Source organism: Bos indicus x Bos taurus, chromosome 5, assembly GCF_003369695.1.
Source record: "Bos indicus x Bos taurus breed Angus x Brahman F1 hybrid chromosome 5, Bos_hybrid_MaternalHap_v2.0, whole genome shotgun sequence".
Lineage (NCBI taxonomy): Eukaryota > Metazoa > Chordata > Mammalia > Artiodactyla > Bovidae > Bos > Bos indicus x Bos taurus.
The window spans coordinates 76,388,032-76,414,683 of NC_040080.1; the positions used below are offsets into that span (position 1 = coordinate 76,388,032).

A 26,652-nucleotide genomic window follows, 5' to 3' on the forward strand; every position below is an offset into this window, starting at 1 on the left:
TACACCAAAAATCCAGTGAGGATCCATCCATGTTTTTTAGAAAGAATTTATCAAGCTTATAGACACTGAGGCAGAACCCAAGGGCCCCAGAAATAAGAGAATGCTAGATATGACATTTGTTGGGCAAAGCACCCCCGATATAAGAAGAAAACTACTGAAGTTAGATGGTACATTGGAATGAACCCTTCTTAATTGGTAGATGTTGCTTTTAAAGTGTTCAACAATAGGGCACAACAGCAGAAGCAAGAGAATGCAGGATGGAACGCTACTTTTTTGACAGCAGCATTGGATTCCTGGAAGGCCAGTAACCCAAAGAGAGGTGAGCCACCATCAGGGAAGAAACAGTGCACTTACTGTAAGGAGGAATAACATTGGGGAAAAGATTGCACCAGGCTAATAAGCAGGAAAACAATAAAAGAAACTGTGGGCTGATGGCATCGGTTTTATACAGCAAGCAACTTACAACTTACTATATGGAGCTTGTGTGTGCTCAGTTGCTCAGTCGTGTCCGACTCTTCGCGACCCCATGGACTGCCAGGCTCCTATGCCCATGGGATTTTCCAGGCAAGAATACTGGAGTGGGATGCCATTTCCTTTTCCAGGATAGCTTCTCGACCCAGGGATCGAACCCGCGACTCTTAGGTCTGTGGTCATTAGCAGGTGGGTTCTTTACCACTAGTGCCACCTGAGAAGCCCTTTCCCAAATGTGGATTCTTTCCTCCAACTGCCAAGCGCAGGGGCAGCTGGTAATACTTCAGGGAATTTTGAAGGTAAGATCCTCAGGAAGAGTGGTTCAGGAAGCTGCTAGGGCTTAACCTAAAAATTCCCAAACTGGAGCCAGCTGACAACAACAAAGGTTCCTGACTGGCACTGCCAAAATTTACCAAGACCAGGTTTACTCTGTTTGCTGCTGCTGCTGCTGCTGCTAAGTCGCTTCAGTCGTGTCCGACTCTGTACGACCTCATAGATGGCAGCCCACCAGGCTCCCCCGTCCCTGGGATTCTCCAGGCAAGAACACTGGAGTGGCTGTTTGCTGCACAACAGGCCAATAAGTCAGGAGATGAGTTGTTCAGGCAAAGAATAATGAATTTAATTGGGAAGCTAGCAGACCAAGAAGATGACAGACTAGTGTCTCAAAAGACCATCTTCCCTCAGTCCTAATTCAGGTTCCATTTATACAGAGGATGAGGGGAGAGAGAGAGAGAGACCTATGGTAACAGCCACATGCCTGTCTGGCCCCTATTACATTAATATATATCGCTTTAAATTCTGTATATGCAGTACTTTAAGGCAACATTTTTTTAAAGGCTAAATTTAGAAGAAAACCTGCGAGAAAAAACTCCGTTGCTATGGCAACAGCCCACAGCGCAACTTCTTTTCTCTTTGCGGGTTCTACTCTCAAACCTCTGGGCCGCAGGCAAGATGTCCAGCCCTCCCCTTCCTGTTTTTCAGTAGGTGCCAAAGCAGAAAGCAAGGCCTTAGTCAAGGCCCCGCCTCTCCAGTGTGACGGGCAGGCTTTCCGACCCTCAAAATGCTGCCCCCTCCCATCCCCCGTGAGGGCGGTGCCCTGACGTGAAGCGCGGCTGTCGAGGCTCCGCCCCTTGCGGCAGAGCGTGTGGCGTCACTTCCGCCCTCTCGTCCCTCCGGTCGCGGGCGCGAGCTGTGAGGGGATAACGTGTGTGCCTAACTCCTCGGAACCATGGTGAGTCTCGCCCCATAGTCCCTGCCCGAGACCTCCCGTCCCCCGCCGCCCTCTGCTGTCCCCCGCCGCCCTCTGCTGTCCTCCGCCGTCCGCTGCCCCATCTGTATCCCAGCATCGCTGTGCCTGTACCCCGGGTCCGCTGCACATGGCGCAGGCCGCGGCGTGTGGTCTGCGCCGGGCCCGCGGGTGAGGCCCTCCCTGTGAGCCAGAAGGAAGGGTGGGCCTGAAGGCTGGCATTTGTTCTGACTCGGTCTCTGGATAGGCCCAGAACCTCGAAACCTAGGACTAACCCTAAGCTAAGAAATTTCTAGTGCACCGGGCGGGTCATCGCGCTGGGCCCCTCCCTCCCTCTCAGGGCGGAGCCTGGAGCGGCCCGAAGGTGGTGATGGAAGCCAGGCTGTCGCGTTCCCTCCCCCTCCTGGCGGCATCCTTATTTTTAGTTTAAAATCATTTTTGCGGTCTTTGGTCCTGCCATACTTAGAGTCCGTGTCTTCGGTGTAGAATTTTTTTCGCGGAGCGCTTAAGATATCCAAAAAAGGAATGTCACCTAAGTCGCTCCCTTCGCTTTAAATAAATGACTGCCTAATCATGGAGTGCTTCATTTGTTTAAAAAGGAACATTTCTTCTTTAAATTCATGTTCTTTTAGGTATCTACTTCTAAGTCTAGTGAAACTCATCTAAGTATGTATGTTAAAGAATACTGGTATTCAGACTGATTCTTGGTTTTCAATTTTAGGCGTCCCTTTCCCTTGCACCTGTTAATATCTTCAAGGCTGGAGCTGATGAAGAGAGAGCAGAGACAGCTCGCCTGGTAAGCCTTTTCCTCGTTCTTACAAAGATAGAAGAGTGCTTTTTTGTTTGTTTTACGATTTTAAGACTGAAGTTTATTTTGGTCATCTCTGATTTTTATTCCAGTCTTCTTTTATTGGTGCCATTGCTATTGGAGACTTGGTAAAGAGCACGTTGGGACCCAAGGGCATGGTAAGAAAAACAGGGAATTTTAGTATTTTACTGTCGTTATAGAGCCCTTGGGAATACAAAAACTTGTGGGTGCTTTTTCATATTTAAAACTTAACTGTTAATTATAAAAATTCAGACATAGGTACATTCTCCTTACTGAAAATCAAGACCGTACCCCTAGGACTAAGGTCTCCTTCTGATCACTATCCCCAATACCACTCCCTTCCCCAGTGATAACCACTTATATCCTTTGGATATAAATCTAACGGCTGTCTTTATGTGGATGTACAGGTATCTTATGAATTATAAGACATTTGTTTATATATTCTTTTCATGACGATGTTTTGTCTCGTCAAAGATAGGATTGATGTGTACTTTTTCTGTAGCTTCTGTTTTTTTAGTTTTTTTTTCAGTATAACTAGATATACTCCCTCTGCTCTGTCAAATACTTTTCTGCATCTTGCTTATTTTATCATTTGTATTTATTATTGTATTGTGAGGTACACTTAGTTTTTCTCTTACAGTATTCAAACAGCCTTGTTAATGTCTCGCTCTTCTAGTGTCTCTAGGACTGGAGAAGGGTAGGACATCAAGGTTTGCTTTGGGAGCGGGTATATACAGTGAAACAGTTTGGAGTCTGCCATATAACCCTTCAGAGTATTTACACATTAGCAATCTGAGGTTACTGATTAATCCATGCATCATTCCAGATGTACTTCTGTCTTAACCTGAAGCAAATATGTTCCTTTCAGGACAAAATATTGTTAAGCAGTGGACGAGATGCATCTCTTATGGTAACCAATGATGGTGCAACTATTTTAAAAAACATTGGTGTGGACAACCCAGCTGCTAAAGTTCTAGTTGGTGAGTCTTAGGACAGCATTTGTTAGCATTTGGAAACAGTTTTTAAACAGACTGTGTTGACTGACTGTCCTTTTGATTAATCGATGTCTACTTTTTTACTGATAATTATCATTATTAAAATACAAACTCCTAGATGTGGTACATATACATGATGGAATATTACTCAACCGTAAAAAAGAATGAAATAATGCCATTTGCAGCAACATGGATGAACCTAGAGCTTATCAAACTATGTGAAGTAGGTTAGAGAAGGACAAATACCATATGATATCATTTATTTGTGGATTATGACAGAAATGAACATATTTATGAAATAAGAACAGACTTAGATACACAGACAAACTTGTGGTTGCCAGGAGAGAAGGGAGAGGTGAAAGAAGGAAGGATTGGGAGTTTGAGATTAGCAGATGCAAACTATATTGTATGTAGAATGGATAAACAACAAAGCCCTAATATATAGCCCAGGGAACTGTATTCAGTATCCTGTGATAAGCTGTAACTGAAAATAATATGAAAAAGAATATGTGTACAACTGAATCACTTTGTTGTATAATAAAAATTAACATTTTAAGTCAACTATACTTGAGCAAAATTTTTTAAATAGAGTCTTGGAGTGTGATGTACTTACTGATGGTGAAACTACTGTATTTCAGACTGAAGAGTTCCAAAGAATTTGTTAGGTGAGGACACCTAGATAAGTAAGATTTAGACTGGTAGTGAGTATGTTTGGAGAATTAGATGAGGTACCAAGAAGTATTAATAATTTCAAAAGCAGAATCACATATAAGTGAGTTATTAACTAGCTTTTTCCTGGTAGATATGTCAAGGGTTCAAGATGATGAAGTTGGTGATGGCACTACATCTGTTACTGTTCTCGCAGCAGAATTGCTAAGGGTAAGAATATCTGAGTAACTTCATCTCGCTGGATATTTTTTCCTACTCTGGTATTGAGTGTCATAAGTAATCAGATTCTTTCTTATTACAAATTTGCTATTGATGTGTGTTTCCACTATTTATTAATAGGAAGCAGAATCCTTAATTGCAAAAAAGATTCATCCACAGACCATTATTGCGGGTTGGAGAGAAGCCACAAAGGCAGCAAGACAGGCTCTATTGAATTCTGCAGTCGACCATGGGTTGGTATACCACAGTACTACTGTATTAAACATTTAATATTCTTTTCAAAATATACTTAGTTCAGGAAGTCTAGAGAGCAGTGGAAAGCACACAGGGACATGGTTCTGTTACCTCATCCTGCCTCAACAGCAACCAGAAAAGCCCCACATTACCTGCCAGAGGTAGTCCCTAAGTTAAAATTTGGGGTTCTGGCTTTTTGCATATATAATCACAATAAAGTAGTATTATATAGAAGATTTTTTAGCCTCTTTAACCTAGTTGAATAGCAAGCACAATTTTTAGGTGTTGGTGTACTTTATTAATTTTAGTAGAGGTATATGCATTTGATTATGTTACTGCTGTAATTCACTTATCTGTAATTGGAGATTTTGAGTTTTGACAATTTTTTATTTTATAATGTTGTGACAAAGTCGTTACTTAAAAAAGTAGTATAATTTCTGGGTCCTTTGTTTACCTTACAAGTAGTTCTCTAGAAAAAGATCGTTAATTTACAGATCCACTGGCTGTGTAACTGTCTCTTTCCCCGTGTTCTTGAAATTTTTGTTTGCTTGTGTCTCTGCTTCGGTAGCTTGCCAGCTTGGTGGGGAAAATAGTATTAGTTTGTTTGTATTTCTTGATTACTGATAAGGTTTAATTTTTTTCTATGACTAAAGAACCCTGACTGGTTGAGGTAACAGTATCTATTGGCAAACACTATTTGGATAAGTTTTGGAAACGTAAAGCAAAGTTGATAACTTTGGAGAAGCATTTTAAGACCTGACGTGAATTTTTTTGCTTGGTTTTTTTTTGGTTTGTATTTTAGTTCTGATGAAGTTAAGTTCCGTCAAGATTTAATGAACATTGCAGGAACAACACTTTCCTCAAAACTTCTTACTCATCATAAAGACCACTTTACTAAGTTAGCTGTGGAAGCTGTTCTCAGACTAAAAGGCTCTGGTAACCTGGAGGCAATTCATGTTATCAAAAAGCTAGGAGGAAGTCTGGCAGATTCCTATTTAGATGAAGGTATGTATATATTGTATATGGGAAAAGATGTGTTGACTAGATGTTGAAAGCTAAATACTGAGTGAATCCTTATTTATTTAGTCAGGACTAGTGACACTTTACAAAGCGAGAAAACTTGACTTTAAGGGAACAAATCATGTTGCAATGATTTTTGTCATCTTAATCCACTTGTTATATTGACAGTGTACTTGACCTACTCATACTATCCCAGCATTTCTTTGATAACCTCTAGGTTTTAGTTTATACTATGAAGTAAGTTACAGTTTCTAATAAAGAGACTTAGTTTTCTTCTACTTAAAGTCAGCTATTGTCAAATGGTATTTTTTATGGGATTGAAAGTGTTCTCTAGGAAGGGTCTGGGTAGGTCATGTTGGTTGACAGATGTTGAAGACACAGTTTCTGGTGTTCTTGAGGAGTGATAAATGTCTTAGTATTTTTATGCTATGTCCTTAATAATAGTATGTTTTCTTCTTACAGTATGTTCACAGTACATTTACTTCACAAAGGGACCTGTAGACAGTGTAGGCATTCTATAGAGAAGGGGGGAAAAAAGGAATAAATTATGTTTTATAGTTTCTGCTTTACTAGTCAGTGATTTGGAGTCGGGGTTAGTTGCAGAAATTCATGTTGTCTCTCTTTCACAGGTGTAACAATTCTGAAAATACTTTAGGTTGAATTTATAGGCAAGGGCTGTATAGCATTTCTAATCGAGTTTGGTGGTAGAGAAAGAATTAAGGCAAGAATAGTGACCATTGAATGTCTACTCTGTGCCAGGCATTCTACTGGAATTGTACTCAAAATCTCATTTCTTTATCATGATGTTGATCCATTGAATGAGAATTAAGTTCAGCTGAATATAGCAGAAAACCCAAGGTGTGATAAATGAGTTAAAAGATAAAAGATGTATCTAAAGGAAGCAGTTAAACACAAGTATTTTCAATTCGTATGAATACAGTTAACACAGTATTCAATTCGTATGATCATTTTGGGCCCCTTGGCTACTAATGACATCTCTGCTACTGTTGATATTCCTGTTTATAGATGAGTAGTTAGGGTTGGAAATTTGGTCCAAGCTTGTATACATAGCCCATAAGCAGCATGAGCATGAGGGGGACAGGTTTGTCTGACTGCTTTCCATGGTGTTTCATGTTAATCACAGCCTCAGTTTTTTAAAAAGTTCAGTAGTCTCTATCTGAATCTTAAGAGCTTGTTTTGTGTTGGTTTTAAGCTAATGAAAGTGGATTAATAAGTTTGCATTGCAACTCACACACCTGCAAACATAATATGTATCTGAGATAAAAGATTCAAAAATAACTTTTTTTTAATTAGCTCATTTTTATTGAAGTATATAAGTTGTACAAAAAAATGGTCTGTTTACTTTTCATATTTCTACTGTGCCTCATATTTTCTTTTTTGCATGTTATTTTTTAAATAATCTGCTAAGTTAATTTTTATGGTCACTGGTGTGGAATGCAATTTAGGTTCTAGGAGCTTGATGAATTAGACTAGAAATGGCGTTCTTTGAAAGAGTAATTTGATAAAGCATATTACTTTAAAAGATTCATTGATACAGCCTTGAAGTATTTAATAAAATTCTGTTTTAACAGGCTTTCTGTTGGATAAAAAAATTGGTGTAAATCAACCAAAACGAATTGAAAATGCTAAAATTCTTATTGCAAATACTGGTATGGATACAGACAAAATTAAGGTATATTAACTACATTTCCTGGATTTCTGATTGTTAGCTGCTGTAAACTTGGGTTGGGAATCAGTTGTACTTGATATATATGTGTGTGTGTGTGTGTGTGTGTGTGTGTGTGTGTGTGTGTGTGTGAGAATATATATGAGTGTGTATTTATATTGTATGTGTGCGTTCACAGTGCACACAGTTTTGTTGTATTTACATTAAAAAGTTTTAAGTATGCTGTGAAACTTAAGGAAAGTGATGCTATTTTTTATGCTTTCCTTTGTTTTAGATATTTGGTTCCCGGGTGAGAGTTGATTCTACAGCAAAGGTTGCTGAAATAGAACACGCAGAAAAGGAAAAAATGAAGGAGAAAGTTGAACGTATTCTTAAGCATGGGATAAATTGCTTTATTAACAGGTGTGTTTGTATTTGCTAACATTATAATGATCCAAGAAAGGGCCTTGTTTTTCTGGAATGATTTAGAAAAATTCTTATAGAATTTAGTTGTTTATTATTTAGGAAGTGGTTTTTTCCCCAAAATATAAGTAAGATTGTACAGCAAGGCAGTTGCCTTACTAAATCATTTAATATGCTTTATGAAACCTTTTCTCTATCAATGATAGCAGTTTTCTGATTTGCATTTCTTTGATTGCTGGCAAGGTAAAAATGTTTTCATGTTTTTCTTAATCTGATGTATTTTATCTTGTGAAGTAACAATTTTGAACAATGTTTTTTCATATTTTTATTTATAGGCAACTAATTTATAATTATCCTGAACAACTCTTTGGTGCTGCTGGTGTTATGGCTATTGAGCATGCAGATTTTGTAGGCGTGGAACGCCTCGCTCTTGTCACAGGTATGGAAAAAAGACATTAACTTCTAACAAATAATCACTCTTGGATTTATTGAGAATTAGTGTATGTAACTCATTTCTAAAAGTAAAAAGAAAGTACTTCGTACCTGAAAAGGGTACCTTAAAGTGCCCTTATGGTCCCTAGAATCTAAACAGCTATTCACAATCTTTGATATCTTTAGTCACATTCATTTTTAACATATCAAATGCCAGCTTCACTGTAGGTTTAGATTTATTTTTGCTGTGTTGTTTTAAAGGTACTATATCTTTTTCTCACAAACACTCAGGACCGCTATTCTAAACATAGTCTAGATAAACTGAAGCTTAAAAAAAGGAGTCTTGAGTTTTAGTTTATTCATTTAATTCTAATGCTAAGTGAGTAGTATTCACTTTGTGCCTGGTGTGGTACTCCCTGTTCACTCTATGTGCCTGGTGAATAGTACTCTATTGAACATTTAACTATATGCCAGACAGTGGGTCAAATACTTAAACATTGTTTTTGTTAACTTTTTTAAATTTATGAAAGTAATAAATGTTGAATAAGTGTGAAACAGTCCAGGAGTGTATGATGAAAAGTTGGTTTACTCCAGTATCGTTCAATACGGGTATGGGTTTTATAGTCACAGTGTAGACTAAAAAGTGCATTTACAGATATATCTACATCAAAATGACATACAGTGCAGTTACTCACTTTTTTAGTGGTGGTAACTGCTAAGTAGCCCTTGAAAACTAAGTATAACAACATTTATCCTGTTTCAAGAGCTTGACAATGTATAGGTTGGAAAGTTGGTTTGTGATCTGGCAGTGAGAATTCCACGAATGGGGTTTAGATGTAAAGCCACAAGGAACACCACATTCAGTTTGGAACTGCTATTTGTATTAGACGAAATTATACTAAGTAGATGGTAGGATTGGACTTACTTCAAAATAACGTCTTAAGCCATTTTCAATAATTTGAGAAGCATAGTCTTCTGACCTAAAAAGAGACGTTTTACTTGGAGGTGGGTTTACTTCCTTTAGAAGTTATTGCATATTTGATACTTAGGTGATAAATCTTATGATGTTCATTTTATTTAATTACTTCCTTAATGCAGCAAAATTAAAGATATAAGAAATGTGAATGATAGCACATTCATGGTATAAGTTATTATCACAAGGACTTGATAATGTGAAATTGCCACATACATTCAGAAGATTTACTGCTTCAAGCACACCAGCTGTTTGGCTGTGAATTAGACTCCATGGTGGCTCCCATCCTTAGTAAACTCATCTGTTGTCAAGATGTGTGAAATTGGGTCTTGCAAATGGACTTTAAATATTTTGTAAGCAGGTGTACATGAGTGAGTGAGTGTAGGATCAGTGAAAATTCTCATAAGCCAAATTGGTCTCAGTTGGGGCATATGATATCCCAAACATCTATTGTGTCTCACGTTCCAGAACTGTCTCTGGAATTTGCCAACCAAAAATAAGAGCTTCAGCTATACAAGTGAGTATAAATTAGTAGAGTTGGGAAGACCAGAGTCCTTTTTATAAAGTTAATTGTACAGTAGAAATAAAGCATGAATTATTTAGCCAATTTATCGGTAAGGTGTAGGAAAAGGGGTTGGGTTGATGATTGAGGGTATCTTATTAAGAGAGAGAGTAAAGAGCTAGAGAAAGGGGTTTTGTTTGATTTATTTATTTTATTGGCTACCTCACGCAGCAAGTGAAATCTTAGTTCCCAGACCGTGAATCGAACCCATGCCCCCTCAAGTGGAAGCAGAGTCTTCATTACTGGATCACCAGGGAAGTCTGAGAAAAGGATTTTAAAATGGAAGCCTAACTTTGTCTTAATTAAGAACCAGGAAAGGAAATGTTTATAGCATGGAAGGTGGAGGGAAGATAGGAATAAAGGGAAGACCTAAGGAAGAAAATGAATTTGCTTTTTTGCCTTCTCATTAAGTTTGCTCTGGGAAATCCTCAGTATACATTTCCCCCTTCTCTAGGCCTTATATTACAGGAGCTTTCTGACACTTCAGTTATTGTAATAATTCACAGATACCAAGTGCTCACTATTTGAAGCAGTTCCTAATGTCAGTGCACCTGTTGATATAATAAGATTAGCCAAATATTTTCATGTTTGGTGATACTAGATCATAGAATACTAGTCTTCTAGACTGAATTCAGAAGAAAGTCTGAATTTGTTGATAAATTCAGCCTTAAAGGTAAATGTCAAAATCTCAGTTAAGGTGGAATTATATAACATGCATAGAGGAAGCCAGATTGCTTGTATTTGAATTTCAGTTTCATATTTGTTTGAACTATGTAACCTTAGATGAAAACGAAACATTTCCTTGCCTCAGTTTTACCATTTCTAAATGGAGTGATAAATGAAACCTGTCTTCTTATGGTTGTTGTGAAGATTAAATAATTTAGTTTGTATAAAGTGCTTCAGAGTGCTTGGCATATAGTAAGCAGTCAACTTAATATGTTTTCTGTTCATTTTTGCTTGTAAGAAAGCGGAAATTTCAAACCTATTGTGCATTTAATTAATGAATATTTTTGTTCATAGGTGGTGAAATTGCCTCTACCTTTGACCATCCAGAACTAGTGAAGCTTGGAAGTTGCAAACTTATTGAGGAGGTCATGATTGGAGAAGACAAACTCATTCACTTTTCTGGGGTAGCCCTTGGTGAGTGCTTATGTAGATTCTGGTTTAGGTTCCTAAACCTTTTGTTTAGGCTCTGTTGTTTAGGTTCCTAAACCTTTTAGGCTCTGTTGGTTTAGGTTCCTAAACCTTTTGTTTAGGCTCTGTTGAAGTGAAAGAAAGTTACTACAGTTACTAGAATATATGTCTTAATTCTTAAAAAACATGGTGTATGCTAATTTCAGTGTCTTGAGGGCAGCCTGTTAACCTTGTCTTTGTGAGCAATGCATATTCAATGTAATTGTTTCAGATAATTTAGAACTGCTAGGAATGTGGATTGTTAGCAAAGAGAATGTGCAGCAATAAAAGACATATCAGCTTTCAAAACCACATAATATAACCTAAATAATAGAAGGCAAATTTTTATGTTTTACAGCTTGAGTTCGTTGTGACATGAGAACATTATTTTCTTTTTAATTTTAGGTGAGGCTTGCACCATTGTTCTGCGTGGTGCCACTCAGCAAATTTTAGATGAAGCAGAAAGATCTTTGCATGATGCTCTTTGTGTTCTTGCCCAGACTGTGAAAGATTCTAGAACAGTTTATGGAGGAGGTAAGCATTTGAAAAATATTGAAAATATTTTATTTATTGAAGTGTAGTAGTGGCTTTTGACTTTTAATGCTTCTTACTTCGTACTGCCTGTGCACTTAATTTTTAATAGATCTTGAAGTCTTATTTAGTGTCTTGGAGGCAACTGAGTGTAATGATTTATGTTCTTGGAATTTTAATCTGTAGGCTGTTCTGAGATGCTGATGGCTCATGCCGTGACACAGCTTGCCAGTAGAACACCAGGCAAAGAAGCTGTTGCAATGGAGTCTTACGCTAAAGCACTGAGAATGGTAAGTTAATGAAAAAGGGAGCCCTGAATTTATACATTCTTTTATCTTGGACAGAAAATGTTTCCTTTTTTGGCTTTAAGAAAAGAATGGTTTACACTGCTTAAATTCGATTTTGGAGTTTATAAACCTCTTCATGAGCAGTAATTAAGAGGAAACAGATTTTACATTATTTCTAAATGTACAGTTTTAGAAAGCTTTTCTTCTAGTTGGTAAATGAACTCTGTTGGTAGAGTAGATAGTTAACCATGTCCTCTTCACTTTGTAGTTGCCAACCATCATAGCTGACAATGCGGGCTATGACAGTGCAGACCTGGTGGCACAGCTCCGAGCTGCCCATAGTGAAGGCAAAACAACTGCTGGACTGGGTAAGAAAGTGATTGGCATCTTGTGGGAGTTCTTAAGAGTAGCTCTTTACCAAGTTCTTTTTTTTAATGTGAATTTTCATAACAACCATGTAAAAGATTCCTATGACCCTTGCCTTCATAACCATTATGTTGTTATTTAGTTGCTATGTTGTATCTGACTCATTTTGACCCTATGGACTGTAGCTCATTAGGCTCCTCTGTCCATGGGATTTCCTAAGCAAGAAGACTGGAGTGGGTTGCCATTCTCTTCTTCAGGGGATCTTCCAACCCTTGGATCAAACCCATGTCTCCTGCATTGGCAGGCAAATTCTTTACTACTGAGCCACCAGGGGGAAAGTGGCCTAAAAAAGACTTACTTCAGATTGAAAATTTTCCCAATAAAATGGTCTAGGACGTAAAAGGAATATTTTTAAGGGTAGGTAATCCTGGCACTGGACAAAAGAGAGTTAATGAATAACGATCTTACAGAAGATGAAGGGGGAGTCTAATAAGAAAAATAGATGATTTAAATTCTCCTTCAGTTCTTTAGATTCCATGATGTAGTCGTGATGAACAAATTTTCTTCAGTTTTATAGGTGATGTGTTGCATATAAATTTTCTATTATTTGACATAGTTACCCTTCATTAATACAGATAATCAGTAGTTGATCTTTTAATTTTCTAAAAGGTTTTCCTTGAGTGATAATCTGATGAGAATACTCTAATTAAATTGAATAGTTGGCTTTGTAATTATATATTTTTTTATAAGTCAGGTTTAATTTTATTAATGTGTTCTGTTATTAGATATGTTTTGATACTTTAGTTAAGACTAGTTGTTTATCTAGTGAATATTTCTCAGATATGAAGGAAGGTACCATTGGAGATATGTCGGTACTGGGTATAACAGAAAGTTTCCAGGTGAAGCGACAAGTTCTTTTAAGTGCAGCTGAAGCAGCAGAGGTGATTCTGCGTGTGGACAACATCATCAAGGCAGCACCAAGGTATTGTAACACTTTAAAAACCATCTCTTAGGAAAAATTAACATGGAAACAACAGCTGTATTTTTGTTAATTGTAGTTGATGGGAAGTGGAGCCATTTTGTCTAGATAGCAGTATTTTGCCAGTTACTTAAAATACGTGGTCACAACTCTTAGATTTAAACCAGAAAAGCTTAGTGGGGAGAAGGATATGGGTAACACAGGGTAGCCCTCAAGATTGAAAGGGCACAAAAGAGTAGGCTTCGGAAAGTCTAAAACCAGAGAGCATATAGGTAGGGAGGTAGTAGTAAGAAATGATGTCTGTTTACCAGGATGAGTTGGCTCCAGTCATTTTATGTCTGGGTATACTTTTCTATATATATAGAAAAGTATTTCTATATATTTCATATATTTCTATATATATGTATATATTCTTCAGCACATAATGTGCAGAGTTCCTTACATGTTCCTATTCCAATTCAGTCTGACTGGAATGTGTCCTATTCCAGTTCATGTCTGACTCTTTGCGACCCCATGGACTGCAGCATGCCAGGCTTCCCTGTCCCGGAGCTTGCTCAAACTTAGGTCTGTCGAGTTGGTGATGCCGTCCAACCATCTTTTCCTCTGTCGTCCCCTTCTCCTGGCTTCAGTCTTTCCCAGCATCAGGGTCTTTTTCAATGAGTCAGTTCTTCACGTCACGTGGCCAAAGTATTGGAGTTTTCAGCTTCAGCATCAGTCCTTCTGATGAATATTCAGGATTGATTTCCTTTAGGATTGACTGGTTTGATCTTGCAGTCCAAAGGACTCTGAAAAGTCATCTCCAATACCACAGTTCTATCATCAATTCTTCCGCACTCAGATTTCTTTAAAGTCCAACTCTCACATACATACATGACTACTGGAAAAACCGTAGCTTTGACTAGATGGACCTTTGTCAGCCAAGTAATGTCTCTTTTTTAAGATGCTGTCTAGATTGGTCATAGCTTTTCTTCCAAGGAGCAAGCATCTTAGCAAGCATCTTTTAATTTCATGGCTGCAGTCACCATCTGCAGTGATTTTGGAACCCAAGAAAATAAGTCTGTCACTGTTTCCATTATTTCCCCGTCCTATTCCAGTACCATTTTTTTGGCCATTACTTACGAGATTGTAGTTCCCCAGTCGGGGATTGAACCCGAGCCTCCTGCAGTGGAAATGCAGAGTCTTAACCACTGGACTGCCAGGGAAATCCCTCCAGCAGCTTTTCTCAGATGAAACTCATTCACGCAAAAATGACTAGGTGGCCAGAAAAATCTTAGCATTTGAAGATTCAGTTAATAATTTTAATTAAATTAACTGCTTGTAGCTAGTTAGTTACCAAAACCATTAATTTTTATTAGTGGGAAGTTCAGGGATATGGGAGGGGATGGTGGCTTGGACCGGCAGATAGAGGTGAAGGTGGTAAGGAGGGATTGATAATAAATCTATTTTAGGTGGTAGAGTCAGCAGGATTTGATGATGGGTTGGATATAAGGTCTGTGAGAAAAGGGAATTGATAATTCAAGGGTGGGTTTTTGAGGGGGCAGTCTTAAAGATTTTTATTCAAAGCTCCTTAATAATTGCCACATTTCTCCAATACATTAAGCATATTCCCACTTCATGGGAAGTGGGGGGAAATTCTAAATTTTGTCAGAAATATCTCAGTTATGTTTTAACATGACAGTATTAAACATTTTTAGTTCAGAAATAAAACATGTAAATTCCCAGCAACTAAAATAACAGTAACAAAACAATACTGGGCCACGTCATTCAAGGTTTTTGTTGTGGAAAATAGAAGTTTCTCTTAACTGAGGTGGAGGAAGGCTTTGGGAGGAAAGATGGGGGTTGTCAGCTTTGGACATTTGAGATAGTAATCTTTGAGAAAGCGATTAGTTGGATCATTGAGCCTGTAATTTAGGGAAGAAATTCAACTATCGTTAAAGTTTTAGGAGTTGTCAGCCTGTATGTGGTAGTATAGAAGGTCACACTACTAATTGAGTTCCCAAAAGCGTGAATGTATCTAGAGAAGGGAAAGGGTTTTTTGTTTTTTTTTAAAGGACTGAATGCTTGAAATTCCAGTAATAAGTTTGAATTAGAACAGCCGTCAAGAGTCAGTAAGAAGGATTTTATTAAACTGGATAATGGATACATGAGGATTCATTGTACAGTCTCTACTTTTATATACTTTTGAAGTTTCCCATAATTCAAAAGTCTAAGGTTGGGTTGGGGGAGTGCCCCTGAGGTAGGAGGAATGTGTGTAGCAGCCAGGTAATGTATTTGGGGAGGAGGAGTGATCAGCTCCCAAGATGATGCAAATAGGTCAAGTAAGGACTGAAAATTGATCTTAAAAATTGGATTTAGCATCGAGGTTGTTGGTGTTCTTAATGGGCAGTTTCAGTGGAATAGAGAGGGCAAAAGCTTGAAGTAAATTCGATAGAGTCTGGGGAAAGAGGAATTGTATGTAGTCTGCTTTTTCAGGGAATGTTACTGTGAATGAGAGCAGAGAAGTGGGATGGTAGCTAGAGGAGGTGTGGTCATTTCTGTGAAAATTGAGTGTGTTCATCTGGGAGCAGTTTCATCAAGAGGAAGTGATGGATGCAGAAGAGGGGCGCAGTCCGCCAGCAGCTGCTGTTGGACCTAGGGAACAAGAGGAGGAACGGGAGGAAGTAGGAATGTTACTAGGAAATGATGTCCCACGTGGACGAAGTTCTTCGTGCCCCTGCAGCACTCCTTCCATTGGATTTCTCCTATGAATGGCAGCTGTCCTCTTTCTGTTAGAGGAAGGAAAGAGTAGAAAAGAGTGATTTGGATGTGGACAGAAAAGCTAAAATGATACTCAGATCTCCCACTGTGGTGAGTGGAAAGGACTGGGCTACAAAATCTAGATTCTCTCTTCTTCTAGCATTGGGAGAATAGGGTAATGAGGAGCACTCATTTTGAAATGGAAAGTTAACGAGGGAAGGAAAAGTTGACAAAATTTTCTTGGAAGCAGTGCCAACAAAGATGGGTAAATACTGCTACATTTTTTGTTGTCTTCAAGTAGAATGATAGCAAGGCAAAACAGTTACATAGGTAAAATTTTCTGACTTGGGGGCAAGGTCGCATAGCTGCCTCAGAAGTTTTTGTAATAACTTGGCTCCCTTAACCACATTTGAAATACAAACTATAGTACCTTGTTTGAGCTGGTATCACTGTTTTTGAAGTTCAAGTGTCTTAAAAATATTAGACAGTCTGAGTAATTTGCAGTAAAGAAATATGAATTTTTTAAAACTTGGTTGTGCTTCCCAAACATACTGGACTGTGGACTTCTCTTCATACTCATTATTAATCTCCAGGGAGTGTTTAGTGACAGATGCTTGACAACTTTTTCTTTATTGACATCCTTTGGTCATACTCCCATAAATTGGAAGGTTTATCTCTATATGATCCTAATATGTTTTAGTCTGGATCTGTTTTTATGCTTTTTCGCTTCTCTTAACTGTTGTGCTTGCCTCATGAAGTAGTGTTTCCACAGTCAGGAAGTAAGAAAATTTCACTAGTACCCCTACCATGCCCCCTTCCTGATTCACTGTATGGTTACCAGAGAATAAAAATTTAACATTAAAGATGTGGGAGGTACTGTTGACATACTTGAGTGAATTACCCAAGTCCATCACCAACTTTTTGTTTTCATTCATTTAGAATAGTGACCCAGAAGTTTTAATTTAGAAACCCCAAAGACTTGTCATTTTACAACTTCTGACTGAGAGAACCATCTTTGACTCATTTCGTAAAATTAACTAGCATAAGCTAAAAACATGAACTAACCATTTTCTGGAAAGTATATATTTGGTAAGTAGGTTGTTTGGGTGAGAAGCTGAGAACTGCTGAGTACCTACCTGCAACCCGCACACTGCAGATTTTTCCTGTTCTCTTAACAATACAATAATTAAGGGATGTTAACTGTGAGATAGAAACATCCTTTTTACACATTTAAAATTGGTTTTAATAAAAGTAGTACTCTAGCTGCGTTTGTATTTAATATAGACCTTCGGTTACAGTCATGCTTTTCATTTTCACTATTGCCCTATTTTAATTCTTACAGGAAGCGTGTCCCTGATCACCACCCCTGTTAAGCATTCCCGTATGCTGTTGAGCTCTGGACCAGTTCATAGTAAAGTTGTGTTTGAAAGACTTTGACTTCCTGAAAGAAGAATATAGAATTGAAGTTTATCTGTGGCTGTTATGTCCTTAAATTTGGACATTTAACTGACCTTCTATTTTAACATGGGTCTAATTTATTTGCTGTTTCATTTCTATAAAATTCAGTTGATTTAAGAGTTCATTCCTCATACTGTGCATCAAAATAAAAATTTGAACAATTACTTAGTTCTTAACTGACTTAGTGATTTGTACCTGGTTTACTCTAAATGGGAGTGAATTATTATATTTGGAGTGTAGAGTTGTTCTAGTTTAATTAATGATTGATATTACATATTTATGAAAAAATTATTTTGATTAATGTAAGGCCAAGTGAGACATTATAAACTTTATCATTTGATTCTTAATCATACATTTTCCAGTTGACCATTTTGTTTTGTGAAAGAAACATATAGTACTCTTAATTTTGTGTAGTCTACATACTCTCTCAAACACAGGAAAAAATTTATGGTGGTTTCTGTTACTTCAAGTGTGAAAGAGTTACATTTTAAATGTTGGCTGCTGCAAGCTTCTTCAAATTACATCTGGTAATTTTATAGGGCGTGGATATGGCTAGCATATCCATGTGTCCGCATTGTTGATTGTTTTGCTAGGGTTTCTTGGGTGGTTTTTTTTTTTTGGTAAATGCATTCTAGATAGATTGTAAGTATGTGCTGAATTTGATGGTTTAAAGGTGAATTTAGATTTGGAGGTTAATTCAGCAAAGTGTGCAAGAAATTAAATAAGAGCCCAGTAGTGGTCTTACATTGGGTACCTCTGCTAGAATTCTGGAGAGATGTTTTACTCACATAGAGCATCAAAGGGTTTTCAGAGAAATACTGATAAACCAGCCTGTTTTGTTCTTGTCCAAAAGTTTATCTCAGCATTTTAGCACTACTTTGTAGAAGCTATTACAACTGGAAAATTTTGGTTTTTATTGTGATACTAGCTTATATCCTCCAAAATTCACATAAAGGAGACACTTCTGAGATCATCAAAGAGATTTATACAGGTTTTTACTTTTTCATTTTTAGAAACAATAGTACATTTGCTGTGTCATTTTTAAAATACATTGTCACACATCATAACATCATTTTTCATCCCACAACTCAGATAGGTGGAGCAGTTGAACATATCATGGCCTAGAAAATGTGCAGAGGTTTCCATGCGAGAGGTAGGTGGATAAACATTTATCCTGAGGGACCAGGTAGCTTGGAGTAGGATTTTAATCTACACTGTATTTTGGCTCATTTTTTCCAAAGGTCCTAAAAAGACAGTAAGTGTTAAGAGGTAGAAATATAAGAGCTTAATTGTATATTCAAGAATACACCCATGTTTCTTTCCCTCTTTGATTCATATCCTTTGAAGACCTTACAGATTTTTTCATCATTGGCCTAGAACATCCCAAGTTCATGAATTACGAAGTTTTTAAGTTTCAGAGGTAAAGTACCAATTTAGGCCCCTCTAATTCCTGTAAGAGTTTTAGGATAGAGTTTCTTTTAACTCAGAAACAATTATGGAAACAGTTTTTCAGTTTTCACAAGACTTTTGTGACATGGAGATTTTTGGAATGTATGTTAATACTAACTGCATAGAAATTAAGTGCTTAGGATTTTAAAGTCCATTTTAGTAGCCTTCTGTTTTTCTTTGAAGAAGAATACTATTTGTGCTGGGTATTTTACTCTTCTCAAGTCAGAATCCATTCTTTGCCTGCTTGGAGGCCATGGGGCTTATTACCCTTGCAGACTGCCTTACAACTCCCTGTAGTCTGGTCTTATATGGCTTAATTCAGGAGGCACTGGTGGGGAATGGGAGTTGGTATTTTCTTCCTGTTTTTGCTCTTTTTCTCTGGAATTGGTTGCAACCCTGGAGACCTGCCACTATATAGCTTACTGGGCAGCTCCTCTTTTCGTGGCTCTCAGCTCTTCCTGCATTTTGGTAACATATCTGTTCCCTGTTCATTGGGCCATATGGGTGGGGACAGCTGCTGCTGTTACTTAATGCTGAATACAATTACTTGTGTTACCCTAACATGCATTTTCTTGTCAGGACTCTGAGGCGTAAAAGTCAATAGAATACTTTGTATAAAATCCTTTACTGAAGTCTGCCTTGTTTTGTGCCTACTCTAGTGTTTTAGAACACCATTAAAACAGAAATGTAAAGAGCACTTCACCTTTTAATCATAGTATTATTATAGAACATTTTTTGATTATCAGTATGAATAAAGATTTCACATTTTAAAAATTTGAGCAGTACATATAACACCTTTCAAAGAAGTATTGACAAAACTAAGTGAATTAACTTACACAGGACCCTGAGGATAGTGCTTTGTAAGTGTCCGTGTGTTTCCCTGTCCTGTGGCCTAGGTGCGTGGTAAAATCTCCAAAATTCAGTGATAGAACTACTAAGCACTGGGTTCAAAGACAAGTATCACCTGCTTCGTGTTCTCAGAAGTGGATGGACCAGAAGGGAGGGGAAAGCACCCTTTAAAATAGCATTTTAAAATAGCATTAGTATTCTTTCTAAGGTAGTGAGATTACAGGGGGTGTGTGTGTGTATTTTTTTTTTTTTACAGTGATAAAAGACAGTAAATTGTCTAGCAGACACATACCCATGTCTTCAGTCTCATGTCTTTTGCTCTCATGATAGGAATGGGATTAGTGCGAAGGGAAAGTCTCACATTTTCATGTATTTTAATGATTTTGCAAATTATAGAATAACAGCAGGGTATATTCATTTAGAATCTTAAAAAAATGAATCCTTGGTAATTATACCTGTGTTTTCATATGTAGGTAAGGCAGAAGTGTTTGATCACATTGCAGTAGTATTTCGTATATTCAAGACCAGAGATACTGTTCGTTGAAAATTTACTGAGAAAGTTTTTTGTTGTTGTTTTGCTATTTATGGTTTATTCCTTTAAACACGGAGTTACACTGGTTGTAGGGTAAAAGTGTCGTGCGGCCACGATATGACAGTAAAACAGCATATTAAGTAAACATTAGCCATAACCTGCCACACACTGTTCAGTGTACTTCGCACACAGTAATTTGTTTAAACTTGACAGTGCCCCAAGAGGCAGAAACTTACCATTTTACTGACTAGAAAACAGGCCCACAGAGAAGTAAGTGACCAGTAAATGACCAAAGTAGGATTTGATCTCAGGTAGTTTGAAGGGACATGCTCTTAACCATATTACAACTTGTGGCTTCCTTATTAGGAGAGGGAGTGAGTGAGTGAGTGAAAGTCTCTCAGTCATGTCTGACTCTTTGCAACCCTATAGGCCATACAGTCCATGGAATTCTCCAGGTCAGAATACTGGAGTGGGTAGCCTTTCCCTTCTCCATGGGATCTTCCAACCCAGGGATTGAACCCAGGTCTTGCATTGCAGGCAGATTCTTGATGTCTGAGCCACCAGGGAAGCCCCTAGGAGGGGGTAGAGAAGGTCAAAAGAAAGTCATAGCTATTATTAAGGATGAGCTGTGATGCCGCTCAGAAGGCAGTCTTCCTGGCAGAACGTTTCTAGTATCAGCTGAGTATAGTTTAATTGCAGTCATTAGGAATGAGTAAATAGACTAAATTCTAGCTTTCTAGTAGAAATGTGGACTCATTGCTAAAGGGGTTAAGTATTTGACGGTTTAGTGATTAAAAGGATGCTTTGGCCATCTAATCAATGGGTTGCAGATACTCTACAGACTGGAAGGTGGTGATAGGAAGAGATTATGTGAAACCATGAAACTTCCTCAGGTTTAGCAAGAAAAATTTGTGGAAGGAAAACAGGAAAATAGTCTGTCTAATGTCGTTTTAGAACTGAACTTTGCTGGGTTAAGATGCTTTTATGGAGAGCGTACTTTTTAAAAGCTAACGTTTTCAATGTGTTTTAGTTAAGATGACACTTTCCTGAAAGAGTTCAAGGGCAAAAGGGATTGTGTTATTAAACTACCCATTGACAGCAGTTTCTGTAAAGTTGACATATTCATGGGGAGAAGAAAAGGTCATAATTAACATATTAATACTTCAAAGAAATAGCAGCTTGAATACCTAGGTTTATACATGGACCACCAAAAGATTCTATACAAAAACGAATCAGGGAAGGCAGAGATGCTGAGGCTGAAGACGCAGACATTTCCTATGTGTACACTACAACCTGCAATTCCAGTTTCCAAATGCTTTTTTCAAGCGAACAGATTTTTCGCAACTTTTTACCTAATATGATTCTGGAAATGCGGTCCCTGCATGCAAAGGGATTTAATTCAACCCTGGTTCTTTACTGTTAAGTAAACAGTAGGATTCTGTTCCACTGGGGCAACCAGTTACACCTTGGCTTGATTTTAATAAGACCACCCTGCCAAAGAGGTTCTATTTTCTAGATGACTTTCAGCATTGCCAATGACAGTAAACAGGTGGGAGTGGACCTTTGGTCAAATCTTTACAAGGAAAATGAGTGAAATCAGCATGAACCACAGTCAAGTTCAAAATGACAGCTGGGAAAAAGAAAAAGTTACAGCTGGACTCTACCAGGAGGCATTCTCCAGCAGGGGTGTCAGCAGCCACTGAATTGCAGGGGGAAAGCTTCATCTCCAGCCTTTGCAACAATAAAGAGTTTCTGTGAATCCGACTAGGTAGGCATGTCATAAGTAACCTGAATATTTTAACATGAATATTTTCATGCCATTTATGGTCATTCATAATATGAAAATACACCCGGCAGAGGACTGGAGACAGGCCACCTGAATTGTTAGATGAGTCCTGTAACTTACACCTGATTTGAGAAGCGCGTGAGCCTCATGACCAGCCAGTTCTAGAGACTCGGGGAGGCCATAGTGTCCCAGCCTTTCTTTCCAGTGTTTGAAAATACCTGTTTGGAGAGGCTGATTTTCTTGCAAAGAAGTTGTCATGCTACCTATAGCACACAGTTCCCTTTGGGAGAGATGTTCTTGGCCAAGAGTATTTTCTACTTATGGGTTAGGCATTCCATCTGATGCTGTTCCATTTGCCGCTGGCAGAGATTCCCCACATGGCCCAGAGCAATCCTCTGCACTCTAATGGAGCGATCTCCAGAAGATGCTGGAGTTGTCCTTGGCTTTGACCTGCAACTGAAGCTTCTCAGGAGTTGGTAGGAGGAAGTGGAGGCAAGGCAGGTAGCTGTGCCTCCTGGCTTTCCTCCCTGGCCAACGCATAGCGTCTGGCTTTTCTAGGGTCAGGCTCTGGAGTCTCCTCTGCCCATCTTCCCACTCGACGCACCCCTTTGGCCACCTTGGGTGCATTCCTGCAAGGATTGTGGTCATAGATGACCAGCTTCAGGCTTGACAGGTGGGCCAGGCTGGGGAAGTAGCGGATGCTGTTCCGATCCACATCGATTATCTCCAGGAAAGGCATGTGAAGCAGCACAGGGGGGAAGTCTGTCAGCAGGTTACCTGAGAGCCAGATGGTCCTCAGCTCCCGGAGGCGCTGGAGCTGGCCTGGCAGCAGACGCAGGGCGTTGGAGCCAGCGTGCAACGTCTTAAGGAGACTCAGCTCACAGACCACCTCCGGCAACTTGGTGAGATAATTGGCCTCAACCCACAGGGTCCGGAGGTTCTGGAGCAGGCTCAGCTCCCTGGGGAGGTCACAGAGTTTGTTGTTGCCCAGGTAGAGGATGCAGAGCTGTTTCAAGGTACACACCACCTGTGGCAGAGCCTTGAAGTTGTTGAAATCCAGGGCCAGAATCTGCAGGTTCTGCAGCTGGCCCAGCTCTGGAGGCAGGCTGTTGAGGCGGTTGTCGCTCAGGTAGAGCTTGACCAGCTCCTGGAAGGAGCACACATGCACTGGGAAGCGGCGGAGCTGGCTCCCACTCAGATCCACCATCCTGTCCAGCGGCATCTCCCGGAGGTCTCTGGCCACGTAGTTCTGGCAGCGGTCAGCAGGGATGAAGGCCACAAAGGCTCTGATGGTGTTCCCCATGGCAAGCCGCAGCCCACCAACCACGGGGCTGCTGCTTCTGCTCTGAGGCCTGCCTTCCCCCTCATTATAACCTGGGGATTGCATGACAAAAGCCAGTCACTTCAACAGAGAAAAGTGCTCCTGATAGCAACTTGAGTGTCCGGTGACAGCCAGGGTCCTGGAGGCGGGGTCTCACACACTTGCTTTCCGTTGTATAAACCCCAATCCTCTTTACGTTTGTTGTTTGTTTCAAACTGAAAATAGCTTCACTGTTTTTTCTAATGATAAAACATTGGGACATTACATAAAGGTGTAAAAGAAGAAAGTAAAAAACACGCAGTCACACCCACCAGAGATAAATACTGTAAACATTTTAGCAGATGTGCTCCAGCCTTCTTGCTATAAGTAATTTGTTTTAAAAAATTTCATATACTATTTAGGAGTCATTTTTTATCATAAAATATGGACATATTTTTATGTTTACAGGTATCCATGCAATTATTTTAAACACCTGTAAATCATTCCATTATGTGGATGCACTGTTATCAAAACAAGTTTCTTGTTGGGCATCTTGGTTGCTTACAACGTGTCACTATTATATATATATCCTTGTACATACAGTGCGAGCAGTTATCCACTAATTTCTTTAGGAAATGTCCTTAGAAGTGTCACTGGGTCAAAGATATGTATCCTTTAGAGGCTCTTCATTGGTGCATCTGGACTAGTGTATACACTCCACAGGTGTCCATTTTCTTACTCTTCTTTCTTTGTTGTCCAGTTGCTGTGTTGTGTCTGACTCTTCTGTTACTTTATGGACTATAGCACGTCAGGCTCCTCTGTCCATGGGATTTCCCAGGTAAGAATACTGGAGTGGGTTGCCATAGTTTTCCACACTTAAACAATTTATCTTTGACAAAAGACAAATAGAAAAACAGCAGAAAGAGAAGAACCAGGCTTCTAAAGCTTAAATAAATGAGGATGTATTCCAGCAGTGCACCTGTATCTGATGTGGCTCATCAAAGGTTTGAGCTTCCTTCCATCGAATGAAGTTGTGGAAAATAGTTGTCCACTTGGGACATTTCCTAGCACTAGTCTAGGGCAGTTAGGCTAATTTTGGCCAATGGAATGACCAGAAGTGATATATTTCTAGGCCTGGTTCATTTAAAACAAACCTCAACTTTCTCTGTACTCTTTCTGCATCTAACACCCAGGGTGACCCTAGAAGCCACCAAGTATGTGGGGTTCATACGTTAAAGTTCTGGGTGTCCTGGATCTCTGCCTCCCGCATACACTTCCACCAGTGCATTTAGGTAAATGAGAAACTTTCAATTACGTTAGGGCATCAAGAGCTAGGGGCTTATCTCTTACATTATCCTAATGAATAGAGCAATCTATAAATCTATATATACTGATGTGCAAAGATATTTAGGATAAATAAAGGCAAAAAAACCTTCAGAAGTTTTTTTTTTACCATCCCATCTTACCAAAAAATATGCATATATTCTTGTTTATGCACAAAAGTATCTGTAAGACATAACAGTGATTACCTCTAGGGAATCTGAAGCTTTGGGGTGATAGGAATGCTGACTCTTCCATTTACACCCTCTTGTACTGTTTGATTTTTTAAAAACTACATACATCTACTACTACCAAAAACTGTATTATTCCGAAAGAAATGGATTGCTTCCATTTCCAAGAGAAATGAGTTGTTTCCATTTATAAGAGCCTGCTTGCTCTCTATAGAGTGTTAGGGTTTGTGGGAAGACCTGACACACCATTTTACTTCCTCCATGGGCTTCCCAGCTGGCTCAGTGGTAAAGAATCCACCTGCCAATTCAGGAGACGTGGGTTCAATTCCTGGGTTGGGAAGATCTGCTGGAGAAGGAAATGGCTACCCACTCCAATATACTTGTCTGGGAAATCCCATAGACAGGAGCCTGATGAGCTACAGTCCATGGGGTTGCAAAAGAGTTGAACATGACTTCGTGACTAAACAACAGCAACAACAAATGCCTTTCCTGCTAAATTACTTATAACAGACTAAACTGAGCCATAGAGGAGCATCCCGTGGGAATGGCCATTCTACAGAGCTATTTGGTGATGTAGCATCACTACTCACCTTCTTTCTTCTCAGTCGTGACTAAAGCCAGTGTCCTTGGACTCTACACATTGAATGTCGAGAGCGATTATCTTAAGCCCTCTCCTTGCTTTGATGACTTGTCCTGTAATAACTAGACTCTCAACAGGTATTGTGCTTTGGCTCTATATTTAGCACGGTCAGTGGTGACCACAAATGGTCATAAAGCTGTTGCCCTTATATGATAGGGAAAATAATGATTGCTACCCACTATTATTTATAACTAAATGCTAAGCACCATGCTGGTTCTTCACATACATTATCTCTTCTCACAACCTCTGCCAGGTTAAGATTTTTTACCTCAATTTTCAGATGAGAAAACTGAGTCTCAGGTTTAAGAATAACAGTAAATAGTTATTGAGCACCTATTGTGTTTAGATGCAGGAAATCTAGTAGCAAATAGATAAGACCCTGATCTCACAGAGTGTACAGTTCTCTCAGAGTGGAGTTGTCACACCAGCTGACAAACTGCCCTTTCATACACTTCCACTCAGCACTTCAATGCCAGCCCCTAAATATGAGCAGGTAGCTAAGGATAACCACACACGAGATAAGCCTTCTACATGAAAGATGGAGGCTGAAATAAACAGAATAAAAGAAACCAAGAAACAAAAACAATGGCGAGAGCAGAAGAAAATCTTAACTAATTTTCTGCAGTGTTTTCAGAGACTTAGCTGTAACACTTGTGTGCTGGTTACAGTATTATTGGCTCATTTAATTCTTACAGCAACCCTAAAATATAGGCAGTTGTAAGAGAACAGAAAATATATATATATATATATATATATATATATTGGTTTCTACCCCTGCTTTCTGGTACAGAGGTCCTAAAGCCCTTATAAATTCCCTTCCTGTGTGATAAGACCACAAGGAGCATCTTTTATTTATGTATGTCTTTATTTTTGGCCGTGCTAGGTCTTCGTTTCTGCTCAGGGTTTTCTCCGGTTGTGGCAGGGGGTGGTACTCTAGTTGCACACTGCAAGCTGCTCATTGCGGTGGTTTCTCCTGTTGTGGAGCGCGGGCTTCAGTAGCAGCAGTATGAGGGCTCAGTAGTTGCAGCTCCTGGGCTCTAGAGCACAGACTCAATAGCTGTGACACACAGGCTTAGTTGCTCTGAGGCACATGGGATCTTCCCGGATCAAGGGTTGATCCTGCATTGGCAGTTGGATTCTTTACACTGAGCCACCAGGGGAGCCCACAAGGAGCGCCTGTTGTTCTAATATTGGTCTTTGAACCCATCCAGACACAGGGTTCCTAAAACTTGTGTGAATTCCTAAGTGATAAGAACACTAGGAACATAGTTGTTCTAACGAGGAACTCTGGGTGGGGTCCTGGGTGGCTGCTGGAT

The 26,652-nt window shown here is 39.1% G+C and overlaps 2 protein-coding genes across 2 annotated transcripts; one reads left to right on the forward strand and one right to left on the reverse strand.

Annotated features, from left to right (window-relative positions):
* The first annotated feature begins 1,596 nt into the window (after positions 1–1,596).
* On the forward strand, positions 1,597–17,445 carry CCT2 (chaperonin containing TCP1 subunit 2). The gene is made up of 16 exons (XM_027542526.1): positions 1,597–1,702; positions 2,439–2,513; positions 2,618–2,683; positions 3,415–3,526; positions 4,344–4,420; positions 4,550–4,662; positions 5,466–5,668; positions 7,276–7,376; positions 7,645–7,772; positions 8,108–8,211; positions 10,760–10,879; positions 11,318–11,446; positions 11,630–11,733; positions 11,999–12,098; positions 12,937–13,078; positions 17,154–17,445. The coding sequence occupies exons 1-16, from the start codon at positions 1,700–1,702 to the stop codon at positions 17,182–17,184; spliced, it is 1,608 nt and encodes a 535-aa protein (XP_027398327.1). The 5' UTR covers positions 1,597–1,699; the 3' UTR covers positions 17,185–17,445.
* Positions 17,446–20,137: 2,692 nt separating this feature from the next.
* LRRC10 (leucine rich repeat containing 10) lies at positions 20,138–23,993 on the reverse strand. The gene has a single exon (XM_027542527.1). The coding sequence runs from the start codon at positions 23,270–23,272 to the stop codon at positions 22,352–22,354; it is 921 nt and encodes a 306-aa protein (XP_027398328.1). The 5' UTR covers positions 23,273–23,993; the 3' UTR covers positions 20,138–22,351.
* Between the last annotated feature and the right edge of the window lie 2,659 nt (positions 23,994–26,652).